At 36.4% G+C, this 22227-nt stretch overlaps 1 protein-coding gene across 4 annotated transcripts in view; it reads right to left on the reverse strand.

The window, feature by feature from the left end:
- Positions 1-1495: 1495 nt before the first annotated feature.
- Positions 1496-22227, reverse strand: part of LOC140157326 (chloride channel protein 2-like) — a 65789-nt gene continuing 45057 nt past the window's right edge. For 3 of the 4 annotated variants that reach the window (XM_072180472.1, XM_072180470.1, XM_072180469.1), the window contains 13 exons: positions 21134-21277; positions 19884-20064; positions 19137-19234; positions 18187-18302; positions 16728-16861; positions 15634-15809; positions 14789-14849; positions 13064-13092; positions 10504-10596; positions 7139-7174; positions 5263-5367; positions 2736-2822; positions 1496-2115 (listed from right to left, as the gene is read on the reverse strand). In XM_072180472.1, the coding sequence (XP_072036573.1) occupies positions 2017-2115; positions 2736-2822; positions 5263-5367; positions 7139-7174; positions 10504-10596; positions 13064-13092; positions 14789-14849; positions 15634-15809; positions 16728-16861; positions 18187-18302; positions 19137-19234; positions 19884-20064; positions 21134-21277 (1359 nt within the window). In that variant the 3' untranslated portion in view covers positions 1496-2016. The remainder of the gene's footprint in view (positions 2116-2735; positions 2823-5262; positions 5368-7138; positions 7175-10503; positions 10597-13063; positions 13093-14788; positions 14850-15633; positions 15810-16727; positions 16862-18186; positions 18303-19136; positions 19235-19883; positions 20065-21133; positions 21278-22227) is intronic. The other variant, XM_072180473.1, reaches the window with a different exon arrangement.

The raw sequence follows: 22227 nt of genomic DNA on the forward strand, positions 1-22227 counted from the left end.
ACATGCGTAACATCGAAAACTAGGTCGGGGTCAATAGAGTTCAATGGTCAATGACCTCTTTTACCCTGCTACCTAGGTAACGAAACATCCAATATATGGCAAACTATTCTTATTTTGGAGTGTTTTTAAAGGACAAACACATTGAGACCATTTTTAAGGAAATCGGAGCATTTTTTCGAAGTTGACCCACGTGGAGCCCAAAATTTGACCTTTGACCTTTTTGCTTATAACTTGAGAATGGTACATCACAGATATGACAAACTATACTTTTTCTGAATCCTTAAGACTAGAGGAATGCTTTGGTATCATTTTTAAAAGATTAAAGCAATTTTGAAATTTGACCCTGTATGACCTTTTCCCGCCAAAAGCTACCTTTCCACCAAGTATATTTTAGTATATTTTTGGTATGATGTTCAGGGGACATCTCTAAAATGTATAAAAGTGAAAAAAATTCTGTTGCAATTAGTGGTGAGTGACACCACTTATTTGTTTAGATTGACTGGACTACATCTATTAAAGACTCTCAAATCCAAGGCTTTATTTGCAAAAGGAAATGTTAACTTCCTAATCAAAACTGTACGTTAACCAGCAAAAATGGCACCCCCACCTATAGGCCTAGTTTTGGCATTTGCTAAAAACAGCTTGCCTTGCTGCTGTGTCATTAAATATTGTTGACAATAATCTGTGGTAGCAACATATCTTGTAATAATGGACCATCAATATCAACTCAACCATCTGAATCTGAACTGTCAAACTCTGCTCAAACCTTCTTCTTGTATGAAACTATTTTAAGATATCTTTAAAAACAAGGAAAACCTGTTCCAACTGACCAGCAGGGAACCACAGGATGGATCCTAGGGGATAAAACTATGTTACAAAGGATGAAAGTAAAACTAATTTGACACAACGTTAATTGTGGAAATAACAAAAATAAGTATAAACATAAGAAAAGAAAAACATGCTGCCTTCAACAATTTTAACATAATATGGTACATTATATGTAACTAGCCTTTAGCATGTAACAGACATTGACAAATTCCTTCCGGTGTAGCAAACCATTTCTGTCCCAAACTACATAGAAGCATCACATCCTTTAGGCACAACATCTTATTTGGTCCCATATCGCTATCAGGGCCAGTGTTTACTCTCTTTGGAAATTGGGTGCACCAAATGAAATATTTTCTTCCCAAATTGGCCCAATTTTGGCTCAGTAATTCCTCAAATTGACTAATTGTAATACAGCATTGCAAATTTGTGTGCGCCAAAAATAATTTTCACTGGGCCAAAATTGAGACATACAGCCTCTGAGTAAACACTGATCAGGGCACCGATAGCCCTTTCTATCATACCCTGAACATTTGTACAGTGGTTTGCATTTAATTTTAATGAAAATTTATAACACCTTGCAATTGTTATTCATTATGCTTGATACAATTGATTACATCACCAGAGTGTAATAGAAAGAGTAATCGGTACCTAACCAGGCACCGATAGCACTATAGAACCAAATTCAATGTGGTGCCTTGAACAGCCACAATTAACCAACTGGTGCAATCCTATGTTTGACCTTGTGTTTTAACAGTGAGGAGTTGAGCTCAAAACACAAGGTCAAAGGTGAGGGTAGGGACTCAAATTTAGTTTGGTTTTGATGACATTGTGCGACTTATTTCCCTTTAGTTTTCCGCAAAATGAACATTTATCCTCAAATACAGTCTGTGTGAAATCAAACCCAAGGTCCTTATCACTTATACAGACATTTAAGCACCAAATACCCCAACCCCACCTGATTGGCAAAGATATCCATGTACAGCAAACTTGACCAGTTTACCCTTTGGCACATGTAGTCAGTCTACTTTGAAGTACAAAGTACCGACGCGGATGCACACATTGTGCCGACTTTGAAGGCACGCATACCTGTAGCAGAGACGCAGCATTGCGCCACTGTTTACGCGCTGTATACGTTGTCACTTTGTACTTCAGAGTGGACAAACTGTAGATCCCTGATTAGTTCACCATTCAACTAGATGACACTTCACTGTCCATTGTATTGGATGATAACCCTGACCTTGCCCTTGATCCTCGGTACGTTGCACCTTTTTCAATAGCTATACGAATCTGAAATACAAACACACACAAAAAGTTGGAATGACACTTATGCACACTGGCAAAAATAGTCGGAAGACAAACAGGACCATTTTGATAAATAGATTTGTATATTTCACAGAGTACATACTGGCTGCAGGGCAGTGTGTAAAACAGTGCCCGTTCAACAGGAAATGTTTTGATCAGACATGCTGGTTTATCCGTCTGATGGACACACAGGAACTTTGCCAAATCATGGAATAAACAAACATACCGGGTTTCAAAGTTCTAAATGAAAAATTAACTACTTAAATGTTTTTTCTGTATTTTCCTGTTGAATAAAGACAGATAAATAACATTTCAGTTCACTCCCGTCTGTGAAAGGCCTACTTCATGATTGTAAAAAAGTCTGTTCAATCATGCCTTTCCCTGTGCAGGCTTTAAGTTTTAAGGCAAGTGAGTGCAACGCTCGCGGAGGACATCTTCACAATTACAGTTTATAGCACACTTGACAGCACGCCTTAATGTTTCAAGGAGTGTGATTTAATGCACACCTAGTATTTTCAAACTCAAAGCCTGTCTGTGGTGTTGTATAACTACACAGCGATAGTGATAATGATAGTAATACTAAATTAGAGCATCACCGTTCTTACCTCTTTGAGTGCTAAAACACCAACAAGTCTGCCCAACGTTGTCACATAGGCATGGTTGAGACCAAGCAGAGAAAACATGGAATGAATCTGGTTAGAAAAAAAAGAGAAAATACTTGAATCACGGCTGCCATAAAATTGGAAGCCCAAATTGTGGGTCAAATCATTGAAAAATCACCCAATTTTTCTCTTAACCATTGCGTTTGATGGGACAGTATGATTCAAAATTCTTCAAAAGTCACTCAATTGGGCTACCAAATCGTGGGTTTGGGACCCATGTGCACAATTTTTACAGGTGGATAGAAGAAACACCCCCTGGGGGAAACACCATGAAGTTCTTCAGGTTCTGTAGTAATACTACAGCATTCATTTCAGTGACAAACACCCTCTATTGAGATGTTTTGAGCAAACATGCAATAGCAAAGCCAGTCAACAATAGAGGGCGCTAAACAACTTCAATGACAAAATATTTAGGAAACAGTGGGGATCATACACAACTGCAATAATTTCATTGAGTTTGTAAAAACTCAAAGAATAATTACAATCCCAAATTTGGTTAGCAAATTATTGAAGCAATTTTACTTGCTTGTGTTGCCACAGAACTTGGAATTTTCATTTGATTGGTACAAATTTCAAACATTTCACTGAAATTAAAGCGTAAAGTGGCACATGGTGCATATCAATGATCGAGAGAATGGAATGAAATAATTAAATGGAATAGCCTACATTGAAACAAATCAACAAGAACACCAGTAGCAGCACCAGAATTCTTCCAGGGGAGGGCAAAGTGAATTTCAGGGGGTCAAAAATCATGAAATTTTCACATTGCTGAGAAATGATAAATTTTGATTATTATTTTTTTTTTTGGGGGGGCAACTGAGGGAAAATTTCTGACTGGGGACATTTTCCCTCGTGGTGCCACCACGTACAGTGTGACTAATTTGTCATACCCTCAATAATCTATGTTTGTAATACATGCATGTTTCAATTTATAGAGATGCCCCTCAGTTTCACTCAAAAAACCTGAAACTGGTGAGAAATATCTGAAATGCAGGCCAAAGAGCCACAAAATGGGCCAGGCCTTGCCGTCTAGACTTTAAAGGCGAGTGGTTAATCACTCGCTAGCATAATGCTAGGCGAGTGACTGAATCACTCTCTAGTTTGAATAATGCTAGGCAAGCGTTGCCATTCCGCTTGGTATATTGTATCCAGTGACGCCCAGTTTGCGCTCGGTATATTATATCCAGTGACACCAAAAACATTACCATTTAGTGGGGGAACTTTTTTGCCGGCTTGACTTTGCATTTATTGTGCAGGAGCAATTTCAAGTTTGGGCCCAAAACATGGTATTTTTTTCATGCATTGCAGGTACACTTGTTAGTTGCTACCAGGAGTCCAAAGATAAATTACATGTTAATCTTAGTCCTATACGCCGTAGAAGTGACGTAGGTAATCGGATTAACTACCATAGCAATAGATGAATACAATTTTGACTATACCGCCCTTCACTAAAACGTTAACACGGTACCGATGCATTGAACCATAGATTTCAAAGAAAGACTGATCACTCGCACCTGTAAGATTAGTATCTTTAAAAAGAGCGGTATTGTATTCAATCTATGTGTGCTGACCTACACGGGTGATTAGTGTAATCTGCTTGTAGTGCGGAGCGATCTATTCAAAAACTGTATTCATCTATTGCTATGGTAGTTAATCTGATTATGACGTCACTTCTACGGCGTATAGGCCTATAAAGGGTCAAATATATAAAGGGCCTGATAGCCCAAATGTAATTAATATTTACAGGGCCCCATGGTAAAGTACTTTGTTTTCCCAACATAACCGTTCAACTAAATATTAGATTTTGTTGTACAAGTCCAGAAATTTACTCACGTTTTAGACATTTCATCTTCCGTGCGGAAAATGAAACGCGAGTAAATTTCTGGACTTGAACAACAAAATCTGATATTTAATTTATTCATATCAGTCCTAATGAACTTATTCAAAGAGATAACAGTTCAACTATCGGAATTTTACGAACATTCTTTAGCAAGACGCATTAACTCGCATAGTATCGCAATATACCAGGTGATGATCGTTATGATTTGTAAATGTGTTTTTTCATATTATCGTTTAATGTGAAATTGAAAATATACATGATCATGATTATTAATTTCAGTGAAATTTTACTTTTAAATTTTCTTTTTGTAAGCCCCATTAACTCTGTATCGCAATATACCAGGTGATGATCATTATGATTTGTAAATGTGTTTTTTTCATATTATCGTTTATATATATATAAATCATCTTTATTCAACATAAAGAAAAACACATATAAAGCCCAGATCTACTGCAACCCATACCGGTTGCAGGCAAGGCAGGACAAAAATACAAACATTTAAATAAATAAACAAAGTTGGAAATACTCATGGCGGGAAGAAAAAGTTAAATAATTTCATTTACATTCCAAGATGTTTCATATCTGGCGATGAAAATGGAATAATAACCTATTATTCCTACAATTTCTTACCTTGTGTAGTGATGTCCTCTCAACCAACTGAAATGGGGCTGGATCTACATGACAGTCAGTGAAATTCAACTGCTTGGCTAATTGCTCTGCCTCCCATTCTCTTTGCTGCACAAATACAAGAAATACAACATGTTTGTTTAGTCAGTTTCTTAAGAATTTTTCAGTATCTGCATATCTTCGTAATAAATTGCACTATCTCAGGTGACCAAAAAACAGCCTGTTCTACGAGCCCTGCCATTTTAGGGATTGTTTTAGCTGTATGCAAGTAAAAAAATTCATTTATTGGCCTACTTGGTTTAATTTGGACTCAAAAATGTTTTGAAACAAAATCAGAACATTTTAAAAACATGTTTGCAAAAATTGTGTGGATCATTAAGCATCTTTAAAAACAACCACCAAAAAACACACAGACCCTATCTAGTTGGAAAGTCGCCCACAGATAGTACAGGTTTTATTTGCCACCTTACGCTCACCATTTATTTTTTGTATAAACTTTTTGGTTTTCTTTTCTCTTGCAACTTGAATCCCTAGGTGAAGGTGCATACAAATACTTGCTGTTATTGTGTTATTGTCGAGTTCTCAGGTAGAGAAATGACTAGTAAATAAGAGTCTCACACACAATGTGTATACTTGTTATGGTGCAAAACGGCGGCCCACAAAACAGCTGGGTTTGCACAAGTGATAGATTGTTGATAAATAACAAAATATAGGACGATTTTGATAAACAAAATGTGGAATCTTATCATTATTATACTTTGATATGTACCAAAATAGGCAAGACTCATTTAAAAATTGCAGATTGGTTGTTATCAGGATTTCCCAAAATGATCAATTCAATTGAAGAAATTGGATAGGTATTGGAAGGAAAGATCATTTGTTTACAGTAGAGTTACACAGCTACAGTTTCTGCCTAATTGGTGCTGAACAAAGTTTAGCTAAGACATAATGAGAGAGTAGGCAATCATGACTAGGTGAGATTACCTGTGTTCCGACTGAAAAAGTATCAAGATTGCGCTTTGAAAACTATGCTGTAACAGAGCAGCGCCAACACACCAATTTTGTCTCTTACACTTCATGAAAATAGCCAAACCTGGACTGTTTGCAAGGATCTGATGCTCATTAATAAGGCCCATAGGATAAAGAGGTGAAACCCCAAATTTGGCAAAAAAACGGAATGGATGTATAAGGTTTTATATATAGCGCTATTCCAATGATCCTGTAAGGGAGAGATGACATATGAGTGCTCGTCATGGATAGAGCACGATCTGAGATTACTGTTCCAAACCCTGGCTACTTATTGTATATTACAATGCATACAGTACATAGCATGGTCCTCTATAACAATACACATACTGTATAGAATAAAGCATAGTATCAACACGTCCGTCAATAGCCTCAGATCAAGCATGTTATGGCTCGTCACCAGTCCCATGCCATAACTGACAGCCAGCAACATTGCCTTGGCCCAAAGTGCCTTTTTTGACCATTTTTGCTCTCCTCTCTTTTTTGCCTCTTGCCACACTCTCAACACATGCACACCAACCTATCTTCAACATGCTCAATCACCCTCCCTAACCAGGGACAGCAACACATAGGGCATGGGACAGTAACAGAATTAGAGAAAGAGAAGAACCGGGACTCGACCACCATCTTGATACAGACAGGGAGCAAACAATTTGGTTTCCCTCAGAATGCACTTGAGGCATTCATTGTCATGCAAGCACGACATGGATGAAGGGCGCATTTGAGAGACGCACTTGATGCGACCTGCACGCATTTTTCTCCCCATAGCTGTCGCCGCAATTGTATGTGGCGGTATAGGAAGTCCCAGTTCTCCTTCTCTAATTCTGTGGTTAGCGCTAATCTATTGTCTTACCTCTTCTGGTGTCATGTCATCAAACTTCTCTAGGGCCTAGAAATACAATAACATTTAGGGAAAAAACACAAAATATCAGCATATCACACTAAAATTGGCATTATTCACTGGCAAACAATGCTACCAACAAGCTCATTATTTGATGAACAATCTTCCAAAAGTTACCAAAAGTTACCAAATGCATGCAACTTATTAGTGTCTTGCTGAAGACAAAGTTTTACCCTCGCACTCCTAAATTTGATAAGGTACACTATATCATTATCAACAACTTATTGCATGTCAAAAGGTCATCACATTTATAGGAAAAACATCTCCTACAGTTGTTTCTGTATCTGTATATACAATGAGCTTCAGTTTACCTTCTCGACACACAAAAATAAGTATACACCAAGGAGAGTGAGACAGTTAACTTACAGATACCAATTATACAACAGGGTGGAAGGAGGCATTTTTTGTGCCCAATATTTTACCCTACAAACTATACGACCAGGAGCCATCTTTGGGACCAGAAGCTCATTCTATCTCCTGGTCCAGGCATACTCAAGTTGTATTATCCAACCAATAACTACTCTCATCAATTTTTTCTTTTGCTTAACTAATGCTTGCTTATAAATTACAATGATAGATTTGTATATAGTTTGACTTTGAAACATCTAAATATAATTATCAGTATACGTCATTCATTCTTGGTAATAACTGCTCAACCATATCTTGCGATGAAAAATTGTGAAAAAAAAAAATCAAAAATCAAGATGCTAGTATAAAACAATCACACGTAAGTGCATAACGATCAAAATAAAATTAGTAGATAATTAGTTTCCCATAGAGGAATCAGACAAAATAAACAGGAGAAAAATGAAACGAGAAGGTGCAAAAACAAGGGACAATGTGTCTATTGCATGCACATGTCTCATGCATATAGAAACTGATGAAAAACAACATGCTATTATAATATCATGCTATCATAGGAGCATTTTTGGTGCATTTTTTATTTTATCCAACAAGTGTATTAAATACATGAAGAGGGTCGCTTACATGTAGGTGATTGTCACTACTGAATAAGCCAATATTGTGTGTAAAGATTCAATTCCCTGAATGTATGATTTTGGTCATTTGTTATTCATTGCCAAAACTTATTACATAATATTAGTAATAACTGTCAAGGAGGTTTTTTAATCATTTTAAGCCAAAATAATTAGGTAAAAAAAGAGAGAAAGAAAACCACTTAGCCGCTCAACTGTGGAGCTCTTACGGGGGAATTGGCAAATAAAACCGGCAGGGATCCCCGGTTTTGATCAAAAACTCTTAAATTTGACTGCAATTAAAAAAGCACTTCATGCTTAGCCTTGCACATGGTATTTAAGTATACCATTGGATATTACAATCATGATTTTTTTTATAATTGAGGATGTTCTTGTGAGCAAATCACACATTATTTGAAATCTTATTCTTTTGGGTCAGCGTCCTATATATGCAATCCTTGCATATATTATTAGTGTCTCGCATTATCTTACCCATGATAGGATGGAGTATTCAGACCACCTTCATAACGCTCATTCTACAAAATCCGGTGCCAATAGCCTTTTTTCCATTCTTTGGTCCACAAAAACTTTGTCGAGCATTTAGGGCATCAAATATGTTGTTTTTCTGGTAGAACTCAACGAGATCTACACGGACATATATAGTTTTCCATACTTTAAATGCTTTCTTCAGCCTGATTAACCCTTGCAAAGGCTCACAAATCGCTAAAAATGCGTTTCCACAGCTCAAGTGTCACATCTAACCCTAAATATTTTCTTTGAATAAATGCGATTTCTTTACATATTTGTTGTTTTTTTTTTTTTAACGCACCATCATATTGTTTATCAACATTATTTTTTAGTGATTAAAATGTCTTTGTGTAATTCTAAAATAAATTGCACTTTCCACCAAAAGCGCTGTGAGCTCGTTACCCCTTTTTTAACACACGTTATTGGAAAGAAGTAAAACAGAGGTATCAATGTAATTTGCGGTTTTTGAAAGGAAACACTCATAGGTTTTAAAAATCACAGTAAAAATCGTGATGCTGTAGCATTTTGGCATAGAAATGTTGTAAACATTGAAATTTCGACCGACCATGTTAAGATTGGTGAGCTACGTTACCAGAATTCTATAGTATGCACTTGTATTACATGTACTTCCTAATAATATGTGAAAGCTACCAGTGGTCGAACCCCATTTATATTAGAATTAACCGACATAACGTTCTAACGTTCGCAAATCACATTAAAAACATTAAAAACCAGTGAACTACGTTACTGTGAGCTACGTTACACACTCATTTATGCATCTTCAAAACTTCTATGAAATGGTGAAATCTGTTTTACATTTCACTCAAGTGATCTTTAATTTGCTTTTTATGACCTTGGATTGAGTAAAAACAGCCCATTTTATAGTCGGTAACGTAGCTAACATTACATTGAGTTTTAATGTTAAAAAACATCATGACATCCTGAAAGAAAAATATGCAAGTGGTGTTGACAATTTTTTACATCTGAAAGTAGTGATACATTTACTTTTAAAAAACACAAAAAGCTGGTTTTTTTGAACAACTTTTATTTTTTCTATTTTTTTAGTGGATGTGCACCGGATTTTGTAGAATGAGCGATAACTTAATAAAAAATATTGGATTTGGCCAGTGAAACACTTGAGAGAGGAAGAGATCACTATCATTATGACTAGTAAAACATTCACAAGCATTCCACGTACTGTAGTTCCATGTGGGGCAGTAGGACAAGCTCTATACCAGGAGTGCATCGGTTAAATCCCCACTGGTTCTGATATTTTTTGCTCTCTCAAATCATTAATTTACAAATGATAATAAATACATATTTTAATGTTTAATAAATGAAAATGTGCTTACAAACTTGATGTTTAGAATTGACTAGAAAAATCAGAGTTGGGACATTTGGTGAAAATTTTTAATTTGGATACCAGATGTGACAAAACTATTCCACAACCAACACAGCTTATTCAGCCAAAATAAATATTTAATTATTAAAATACTGAAACATGCATTTTAATAAATAGAAGAGAAACAAATATGCAACAAAATGCATACAAGTTTGCATTTTTCACAGCTAAAAGATTCATCTTGATGAATATAAATGCCATGCTTTATTAAATATGCATATGACAAGAATTAATGTCACTTATAAAATGATAGTAAACTTTATAAATTATTAAATTAATTTAAGTGCATATTCATGCTTAAAGATCAAGTATTATTTTTAAAATGCCAGTTTGCAAACAAAATGTACTACATTATTGCATTGCAAAAATGGTACTCATTGTAATTGTAATCTAATGGTGACGCTCTCACTTACCCGAGCCACATACTGTGATTTACGTCTCTTGGGAATTTCTGTCGTCTGAGCATCGTAAGTGAAGACAGAGTCGATTGTGGGCTCTTCACCCATCTTCACAAACAGACCGACGGACAGACAAACACACACACACACACAGTGATGAAAACAGAATGGAAGGGTTGTGGGAATGATAAGAACAAGTTGTGGAAAAAGCAAGCCAAAAAGATGTGATCAGAGAAGTGTGAGAGGCGTGAAAAGAATAAACAAAGACATTTAGAGCAGTTATTGTGGGGTGGGTTTTTTTTTTTTTTTGGGGGGGGCAAATCAGGGGTCAGACCCAGGGACAGACTTAGGTTTCAGTTTTCTACTGGCCCTCCGGGCCAGTGAAACGGCAAATCTACTGGCCCTGCAATAAATTTACTGGCCCAACTCTTTCAATATGTTCTACTGCCAAATGACCCATTCACGAGAAAAAAAAAAAAAAAATAGAGGTTTTCAGTCCTTGTCGGTCAAAAAGGTCCAAATTTTGAACAAAAGGCCACTTTTTATAAATCCTGGTTATGGGCCTGCACGTTCCAATGCGACTTTTAAAGTTAGAGACTACCAATTAGGCCTACCAAACTTGACTGTTACTTGTGTGTTAACATTATTTTATTCTGTGCCACCATGGACCCTAAAAATATTTTTCCAGGATCTATGGTGCCACTTTAATTCAAGCAAACCTGAACATTTTTAATAATTTTGAGCATACTCATATAGAGAGACTAGTCACTAACACAAGTTCAGTCAGTAGTCTTTCCTTAATCTATAGGTCCAAAAGTTCACAAAAGAAAAGGTTCAAGTATGGGGTATTTGTGTTATCGCTATCATCATCAGATAGAGCATGAAAGAGCTTGGAAATAGTACATAGGCCTACATCGCCGTAAAAAGCGGCTGTATATTTCCAACTTGCTTGCAACGCAAGGATAAGAATAAATAGACCAAAAAAAATCATTAAATAAAAATATAAATTACACACAGGTACAGGTGACAAGTGGAGCAGAAACTGTGTCCAATTGTGTCCATCACTAATTATATTTTGCCTCAGTCATATGAGTTATATCAGGATCAAAAATCTAGTGGCCCGCCGGGCCAGCATTGTTGGAAGTTTACTGGCCCCAGGCAAAATCAACTGGCCCCGGGCCACCGGGCCACTGCTTAAATCCGTCCCTGGACTCAGACCCGTACAGGAGATACAATTTAAAATGAAACATTACAATAAGTGTTAGCTTAAAATCATTACTTTCATTATATATATCTATATCGTCTCAAGTTGAGAGCACCAGCAGCGTATTTATGTGGTTGCGTCGCCTGCGTGCAGACAAAGCGCCTTCTACGCAGGTGTATAATACACCTAACAGGATTAGGTTAGCACATGCAATTTGAAACTGCCACTGCGAAATATGCACACGGAGTTACTCTCAACCCAAGATGAGACACAGTATAGTAAGTCCAATCCAATGTGACTAGTTCAGACAAACTATGGACTGGTCAATTGGGCTATTCCAGTTGAAATCCACACTACCCCTGTGGAAGATTTTGGAAATATGTTCCATAGGGGGAGTATGTTTTTCAAATGTAATTGGTCAGAGTTATTCATTTTGAAACTCATACTCCCCCTGTATTATGGCTTTATCCATATCTCCCACAACTGGAGTGAATATTTCAAATGGAAGCTACCCAATTGTCTATTTTATTCAAAACCCATACTCCCTCTGTGGAAGACTTTAGACAAATCTTCCACAGGGGTAGTGTGGATTTTAAATGGAATAGCCCATCTGGGAAAGGATAAAGGAATATTATGTAGAAGGACAAGTATTTGAATTCACAAGATTTAGCAAGGTTGCAGCCTGCAGGCCCCTTTGGTAGGATAACATTGCAAGGTGTGTGAATCAAGTTGATTTTCACCAGAATCACATGCGGTTCAAAATCAAAATTGCTTCATGCAAATCTATTTATGAATATTATGTGCTAGTTCAATTAATAGATTCACGCCAGAATTCTCTTCCTGACTTACACCAAGACTACCAGTGTACTCCCACATTAAAATACCAACGGACTTTAAACAATTAACTTTGTCTTATTTCAAGACATACTAGATTGGATTTACTATTATTAACTGAAAACATTTATGATCATTAGATTTCAGATACAAATGTTTTTACAAACATGGCACCATTTCAGTTAAAACTGCTCATGATTCCATGTCATACGTCCAAGCAATCTTATTTTACACCATGGTGGAGTGAGTAATGGTTAGAAATGCTTTCAATGGGATATCAATTGTGCCGCTTGGAAAATGTTGCATGAAGGTCATGCTTGATTCTGTATTGAAAAGCATTTTCCAATGGTTACTGTACACACTAATTGGCCATCTTCAGCTTATTCCTGGGTAGTCTAGCAACCAGAGGCGTACCAACAGAGGTATCATATTAGGCTGACAAAATATATGTATAATCAACATGAACAAGAACACATTATCTCTCAGTGTGTTTTAAACAATGATAATCACATTATGAAAAGATATAAATACACATACCTGACTGCTTCCAGCTAGATCTGACAAATCTATGAAAATAAAATAAATAAAAAATAAACAAAGATAAATCAAATGACACAGTTGCTTTAATAAAGGTGTGTGTCCTGATTGACAGCCTCATCCCGCCATGGTACCCCCTATCAAAATGCAGATTTTGGTATCAGGTGAAGGCTCATATATTTCTCATAACCAAGTGAAATTTTAGGCCTGATATGTTTCATTTAGGCGGTATGAACAAAAAATATGACAGTTGGGTGATCGGCTTTAAAGAGGCGTGGTCCAATTTTTCATGTTCTGTTTGATTGATTGATTGAGGCCTACCATTAAATTAATCTGTTTCCAAAGTTTCAGTTATACTGGTCCAGCAGTTTTTATTTGAGAACAAAAACATGTATAACAATGTCCCATAGGATAGTACATGCACTTCCGGTGTGGTTATATTACCACAAATCATTACGGTTTTGTTCATACAATTTAAACATTAACTTGGACATTAAATTTCACTGGATAATGAAAAAAATATGAGCTTTCTTCTGATACCTAAATCTCAATTTTGATGTAGATAAATGAGGGATGTCAATCGGGTCAAAGACCTGTAATGCTCAATGGCTTTCTATGGAGAAACTATAAACTATAACTATAATATAACTATTTGAATACAAAAATCGGGCCTGAACTCCCACCCAAAGTAATGCATGTGGTTATTTTTTTAATAGGCATCGGTTTCAATTCCTCTATTCTCTCAAAGGACACTGCAGTTTTGAAAATATAGCAGTTTTGAAAATATAGCAGTCAAGAGAACTCCATGTCATTTACAAAGGTAAATCTGCAGTTTACATTTTGCACATGCACCTGGTACAACTCGCCTGTAAACCTGCATAGGGGTATTGTGCTATTTATTAGTGATGTTATCGACTTGCAATTATGTCGACCTTTTGTCAACATCAGAAAAAATTGCTGATGTTAACATAAAATTTGGATTGCAACACTTATCGACACTGTTTATGACACATAGTACTTACAAAATAGTGGTAAAATTAACTAAAAATCTTCAAATTACCATAATGTCTTACGCTTAGTAAGTAGCTTCAGTACCTTGTACTTAAGCTTATTTCATGCATTAAAGATAATGCGTAGAATACACATTTACTGTGGTATTTACTATGGTGTATATATGATAATTCAACTTCATCAACATTCTCAGTCCAGTCATGGGCATACTTTTATGTGGACATGTTGCTGACATAAATATTTCCGACACGTCAACAAGAAAAAAACATTTATATGACAGCAATACTATTTATAGTCAGGCTGATTAGGCCAAAAAAAACATGTTTGTTTCCTGTAGCAGGTCAGAAAATTCAAATGTGAAATGTTTTTTTTTGTTTAAATCCTTGTCTTCAGATGACAAAAATACCTTTTTTGGCTGCAAATTGGAATGGGAATTTACAGTGGGTCTCTCCAACACACACAAAAAAAATCATATTCAAGAATATTCATGATCCCCTTTCAACCTGCAGATTAAAAAAGGTATTTAAAAAAATGTGTGATGTTTTTTCCAGTAGTTTTTCACTATGCTCGTTTGTTGTGTAATGTGTAAATATTTACTTTAGTACTGTTTGATATAATTTTTTGTGATTTTTCTGGGCAAAATAAGCCGTCAAAAACGTAATGCGTGTGCTACAGGAAACAAACTTGTTTTTTTTTGCCTTAGTGCATACTAACCTTGTAATTCTTGTCCATTAGCGGTTATGACGGCGGTTGGTTGCTGAACATTGTCCTTTGACTACATGGAAAATATAAGATACATGCTTGTTAGTAAGAGTTATAGCTGTTTTAATAGAAAACTTTTGGTAAAAAAAAAATCACAAAAACTGCATTTTTAAACTCAAATATCTCAGCTCATGTCACCTTTCAGTAATGCCAACCGGGTTAAACAAAAAGAGACCCCAATACTTAATTCTAACCCGGCTAGCACCTTAGTCTAAAAATGTTACACGATAATCTTAACTAGACCAGGTAGACCGATGTGGCCTCTCTACTATTAAATGAGTTTCAGAATTTCCGTCGCCAGTTTTAGGGACCATATTCCGTGTCATGCTCAGCTAAAATAGCAGGGAACAATATGTTTTATACGTGGCAAAGATATTTTATTGTGCACCGGCGACATATCATGAATTCATTAGTGCCATAAACACATTTTCAAATGTTTAAAGTGTAAAAAGAATAGATATATGGTGTCATCACTCTCATGAATATATCTTAACTTCCTTGAAACATCTGAAACATGCCAGCACCATAAATTTGTCAAAATATATATAGATTTTCTCTAATGTGTCGCTTTACCACTATGACTTCAGTTTTCACTATCCATGAGTGAGCAGACCCTACATCTCCACTGTTGTTGTTGTTTAAAATGTGATTATATGCCGTTTTGGATCTAGAAACACCACTCAGGAACTGTGTAAGCCTGCAGATCCCGTGCTCCTGCAATTACAGAGAGATTTCTGATATGTTTGTTTACCAGTGTTAAGTACATACACCCACATCCTCTACATTTCATCACTTACCCCTGCATGGAATTCTACCACAGTAACTTTTTCTTTATCTTTTGCAGGGCTACCTCCACCATCTTCAATCTGATTCCTCTCTTTGACAACCAACAACCTTCTTGCTCGTCCTATTTGTGAATCTAGCATGTATTCTAGCTCAACTCTTTGTACAGATCCTAATAGTACCATGGATTCTATAGCAGAAAACATAATGAGAAGGTTATTAATAATAAATGATGGTTATCAACTGCCTTAAAGTGCAAATGTCAAGAACAATCAAATGTCAAAAATCTATGCATGAACACAAGATTTTATTTCATATCAAAATTAACAATTGCAGCAAAATTGCTGTTTATTTAGCAATTTAACAGAGTATAATCCCATTCATAACAATGTGTGCACTGGCGACTTGCCAATAACTTGCCATGTAGCTGATAAACTGCTCAAGATTCTCACCAAATCATTGTTTGAGCTTGTTAAACAATTATTTCTTATCAATAAATTCATGTTTCCTTTGCATTTTGGTTTTTTAAACATCTTCAATAATCATAATGCTAATTTTTCACAATAAAGTTAAGCTTCAATGCTAAATTTCCATCAAAATCCATCTTCTTAATTATTCATCAGCTCATTATTGATAACAATATGCTACGGGATTTTTCAGGACTGATGAGAGAGGCTTTAAAAAAAAATATGTGCGCAGTAAGATTCCATAAGCCCTGGACATGCACAGTTGATCTCAAAGTCCTCCAGGGGTCCCCTATAAGCATAAAATTAGCATCAACGTCACAATGTTGACATGGCTTGGCTATGACTCATCATCTTTTGCTAGCTATGTTGTAGCAATACGCTGTGCTTTTACAACATCACGAACCAGCCAATTAGTGCAAGGGAGTGTACAGATTGACGTGAGGTTATCACAAATGCGAAAATGCCTTAAGCTAGTGAACTCACCGACTTTCAGAAAGGGCAGATTGTGGCCTTTTCTGAAGAGAATTTATTGGTAGACAACTGGGTATTCCAGAATACATACATAGATAGTTGAACACATGATCAAGTCTGTCTTTGTTAATAACTGTGATAGGTTGCTTACAATGAATATCTTGACTTACCAGGTGCATCCACCAATGGAAACGACTGTAACATAGAATCATCTAGAAGAATTTGCAAGTCAGCATATGTAGATAACCATGAGATAAACTTGACATTTCGTACCATTATGTCTTCTACATAAATGTTGAATGTTCTGCGGAAAAATCACAGATAATTATTGCAATTTGACTAAAATTTAGAGGTTCATTCATACATTTTCATGACTAAACGGTTGTTTATGCCCGAGGGGCCACACAGCCCGAGGGCATTAACAACCGTTTAGTCATGAAAATATATGAATGAACCCGTTCATACATACCAGAACATTTTGTGATTCTTATTTCATCAAAATAATAACAACAATAGTAACATTATTAAAAAACATGATTTTCCTTTATTTTCCCTACCCGGAGATCTCACATCCGGGACACCGGGCATAAAAGCTGTTTATGCCCGGCTCTCGACCAATCTTGCGCGCTGTTACATAGCGTGTATGTATGAAGATATCAATCACTTCAACACACTGGTGCAAATCACCTATACTATGATCAGCTCTTAATAGGCGGGAATTATTCGTTTTTTGTTACTGCGTGAGTCAATAAAGTTCCAACTTACACATGCGTAAATTCACAACAGCACGCGTCATTCACGCAAAATGCGCCTAGCTGTGTGTACACCATTCTGTATCAATCCACGATGTTATGAGTCTCGCCTATTACGAGCTGATCAGAGTATAGAGAGTACATTACAGAAATATGCATTGTTTGATTGGCCTATTCCCTGACTATCATTTCAAGAGCATTGAATATCAAGTCTACTTGGCAAGAGAAGCAATGGCAGCTGGTATCAGCGTTCGAAATAGGGCCGGTCAGCCGGCCATTGGCCTGTAGCTTTTTGGCCTGGCCGGTAACTTTTCTGACTGGCATCTAGTTGCCGACCTGGCTGGCCGGTAACTTTTTAAGGTCAAGCCCGGCTGGCCTGTAACTTTTTGAGGCATATTTCGAACACTGGCTGGTATTGTCTTTAGCTTAGCTATATAAACTAAATTTGCCCATCATTGGAATCAAATTAGCCATCCCACAATTATCAAATCTGTCAGTCTAATTCAAGAAGGTCGTAAGTACAAAATAATAACAGAGCACTGCCACTTACGATCTGTCAAAACCTAATTTATTCTGTAACCCCTTTTAACCAGGTGAGTGTAGCCTTCTGGCATTTCAATGATATCAAATTTGAAGTTGGTGTAATCCAATGACACTTTATTATTTCAAAATGGCTATTTTTTTTTCAAAACTGAGAGTTGAAATTGATAAGAAGCAAAAAAAAGTCACACCTAGTTTTCTGATGCAAAAGTCACAAAAAACAGCTCTACAACTGCAAGGAGTGGCACCACTGCCTTAAAATGCAGCTCCTATGCCGCTGCATTTACCCCTGTATCACAGTGCCTTCTCAGTGTAAGTAAAACCAGTTCCTACTTACTTAGACCCTGCATGGCTGATGTCTGGCAAATATGGTAGTTTCTTAATTTGAATGATGCTATCATAAAATGACGGTGTTAGCAGCTGAGATATAGCATTGGCAATTAATACAGCAATCTGTGAGAAGAAAGAAGCACAAGATTATATTAATATTTGAGATTTTTACAAATTGATATATGGTGCATTCCTTTGCAAGGTCTTTAAAATCGGCTAATGCAAGAAGAAACATTGACTTTGTTCAACATAAAACATATTGAGGGAACAACCAAAACATTAACATAGTCCTATAAATGTAACAAGTTTTGTTTCATAGCTGACCTCTTCCCTCCCCATCTATAACGAAACCGGTAGTGGGTCAAAGTAACGCTAAGAGTATAGGAGAAATATATTTGACTTTTTTTAAACCTGTTCCCTTTCTAGCAAAAAAAATAGTTCTGTTATCTTTTGGTTTGTTCTTAAGGTTGCGTTGACATGGAGATATGGAGATTTGCCTATAGATCACAGCAAGGAAGTATGAGAAAGGTAAAATGCTACTTGCAAAGTGACTGTAAGGTGCTGATTGGGTTAATATATCAGGTCAGGAAAATAGTACTGACATCTCAATCACTCTTATTTCTTATAGGTCATATTTTAGCAAGAAAATCACAAGTGTCAGTAATCAGAGATGCTACAGGGTGGTTCCAAAAAATCCTGAACTATTAATTAGTGACCAATTAAACCAGAGCAAGCGCAGAGAAGGGGCCACAATAACCACATCACAGATGAGTGTTTGAAGAACGATAAAACACAGAAGCGTCTGTTGCCTCTGGACCCCAACAATTTCAAATGAACTGTTCTAAATACAAATTTAAATTGAGAATAGAAAAAAATAGTATACAGCTTGCATGTAAACATAAATTCAGATGTTATAATAGTACTGGCAAATAAGGGCAATGTTTGTTTAAACCTTACCATGACAGGAAGAATGTGTGTGATTTGTCCTGTTAACTCAAATACAATAACAGATGTTGATATGGTATGCGTCACACTGCCTGATAATGCTGCTGCACCTATATAGGGATGACAAATAAAATGACAATTATAACAACAGAAACAATAAGCCTTTTTGATGTACATGTATGGTGTTCATGTACACAAGGGTAAGCCAGTATTTAATCCAGGTAAAAACCTGGCATTTCAATAGGCTTGACCCAGCGATATCCTATTGTTTTCAACAACTCTTCCTATACCTTTGTTAGTGGTGTTGGATCCACACTTTTATAGTAGTGCATATGCTATTGTGAGCGCCTAAAAATTTGTCATGTCTGGAATTTGTGTGCTTTCATGTTGAATTCATTATTTTGGAGGAAGCAGCCAAACATTGTTTTATTCTGTGATTTTATTATTGGTATCAACAGAGAAATCTTGGATCTTCTTGTAATGTTCAGTGGCAATGATTAACTGACATGCCCAGAAATAATCATGTGAATTATACAATCCTTAGCTTGTTTTCATTGTTGAAAGGGATTCAATCATGTTTCACCATTGTTCATCACCATATAACAACTTGCGTCCGGTGCATCGGTGAGGTTTACTTCGCTTTGAGTAAATCATGCAGATGACATGGACATATACATTGTTGTTAAACAGTGATGAACAATGGTACAACATGATTGACGACTTCAATTTAAAGTGTTGCAATTCAGTTAGTATACTTACCCACAACAGCATATCCTCCTGGGATAACTTTATTTAGAGTGTCCCCATTGCGAATTCCTTCCTTAAACCATGCAGCCATGCACTCTCCAACAAGCCTACCAAATGCTGCACCTATTGTAAACACAGGGATGAACACACCGGCTGGCACAGGAAGGGTAACACTTACTGCCGTCATCCAGAACTGTTGAACAAAGATATTATAGATATGTTAAAATTATAACAAGTACACTTTGAAAAGACTTTGTAACCTAGGTTGGTAAACACGCACACATAGGATGTAATCTTTCCACAGAAAAGTCAATACAGCCCTACTTTAGGAAAAAGCAGAGCGAGACTTCATCTTAATAATGCACATCATTGCATTATAACACTTTTATATCTTTTCACTGAAACAACATAAGAATCAACTTATTTCTAATATTGCGCTGTGCATTTGCTGAATACTGCAAGGATGCCTCAAAGTATTCTTTTTTCCCTCAAGTACAAATCTTCTTGCTATCTCACAAAGTACTAAAGCAATCATCATATTCTGTAGAAATGCATCAACTCAGCTATTCCCTAAACTATACAAATCGTTGCAACATTCAGTTATTGTTATTCTACATACTTCAATCAATCCATCAAATGCAGTCAATTTGGTCTAATTAGAATCTGAAACTCTTATGTTACAATAATTTTTTCTTGACATGCTGACTACACTGCTGGCAGTTGGTAGACTAGACTCTGGAGACTGAAGAACCACTTCTGGTAATACCAAAATTTCCAGTCAACTTCCCAGCTCCAAAGCAGATGGATAAATAAACATCAACTATGCTCTGAAGTTTTTCCTTTAGTCTTGAGTGATAAATAACTCAAATTACCTGATGTTTCAAGTTAGCTCAATCGATAAGGCATTCGACTACGGGGCGAGAGGTTGCGGGTTCGAACCTTGACGGTGCCTAGTACGCTCTTGTGGAACAATTGAGTTAGCTTGAAATTTCCCTGGACATGGAACTTACTGCTAATTGTCCTGTTGTAACCCATACGAAACTTGGGGAGCTGATCCTGGTTGTGAAAGTTTTTTGTGGAATGTCTAGGGTGTGCGCTCTTGTAGCAGCAAAGTCCCTAAATTGTTGTTAAATGGTTTATGGAATGATGTGGGACTGTAGTGGTCAGCGAGAACCTGTTAAGTGTGCTGAGGCTTGTGGATCAACATCTAGGCATTGTGCCCGTGTGTAGCGCACTATAAATCACTGAGCTTTTTTCCTTACCTGCATAACAATAAAGACAGCCAATGTAACAAAGACATTAGGCCTATGCCAGGGTTTGTAGATATTTTCTTGGTTCACATCTTCAGGCTCATTTCCCAATGTGTAATTACTGAATAATTCATTGATCTGCTGCTTCTGTGTCAGCTGAAATAGTGTGACAAAAACAAAAATCATGTTATTATATTGTGTAAGAATGTTACGTTTTTGTAGCAGTGGATGTGTCATCAAGAAATGTTACATCTTGTTTATGAAATCAGCTATAGTAGCTTATAGATCTTTTCAGCAACTGATCAAAAATCTTTGAAAATTGGTTCAGAAAGATGATGTGTGCGGTAAACAAAAACACAGCAACCAATCCCACACTGAAGACAGCGTGTTTGCTGAGCATGTGGCACAGTACGAATGTTCGCACAAATTATGTAATGCATTGCTTGCTACAATATGTATTATGGTCATGCTTGATCAGTGTTTTCGTAAAAGTCCTGAAAAGGTCTATAGTTAATGAACTGATGGTCATGTGTTTGTCCAAGGTAATTTAGTGTTTATTTCCCTATAATCTGTAATGAGCTTTACCGTTGAGAAATTATTCATTACATTTTGCACACAGGCCATTGTACTGAACTGTAGTACCTCAGTGCAGTAAGTACTTGCAGTGCAGCACAGCAAACTTTGAAAATTGTTTTTTTTTTTAAAATTTATATTGGTTAATATCAATACAGGCAAAAGATTCATATGTTATCATAATTAATAATCGTTAATTCATTGATTTCATAAATAATAAGGATCAAATAAGCATCGATGGTCGATCGAAAGATCTAACTAATTTGTATCTATTGCCTAACTACTGCACTAAAATGAATCACATTGTGACATATTCTTTGGTTCACCTGAAGTTCGGTAGCGAGGCAAATGCTTTTTCGCAGTTGTGCTGCATGCCTGCCAACAAACCTGTATACGCATGCGATTCAGTACTGCTACAATTGAAATATGCGCTAACGTCACTACCAAACTTGAGCAAACCAATGTATAGTAACTAACACAGCTACCTATTGATCGTGTTCCACTGCAAGCTACTGATAATGATAGTACAGCAC

Source organism: Amphiura filiformis, chromosome 7 (genome assembly GCF_039555335.1).
Source record: "Amphiura filiformis chromosome 7, Afil_fr2py, whole genome shotgun sequence".
Lineage (NCBI taxonomy): Eukaryota > Metazoa > Echinodermata > Ophiuroidea > Amphilepidida > Amphiuridae > Amphiura > Amphiura filiformis.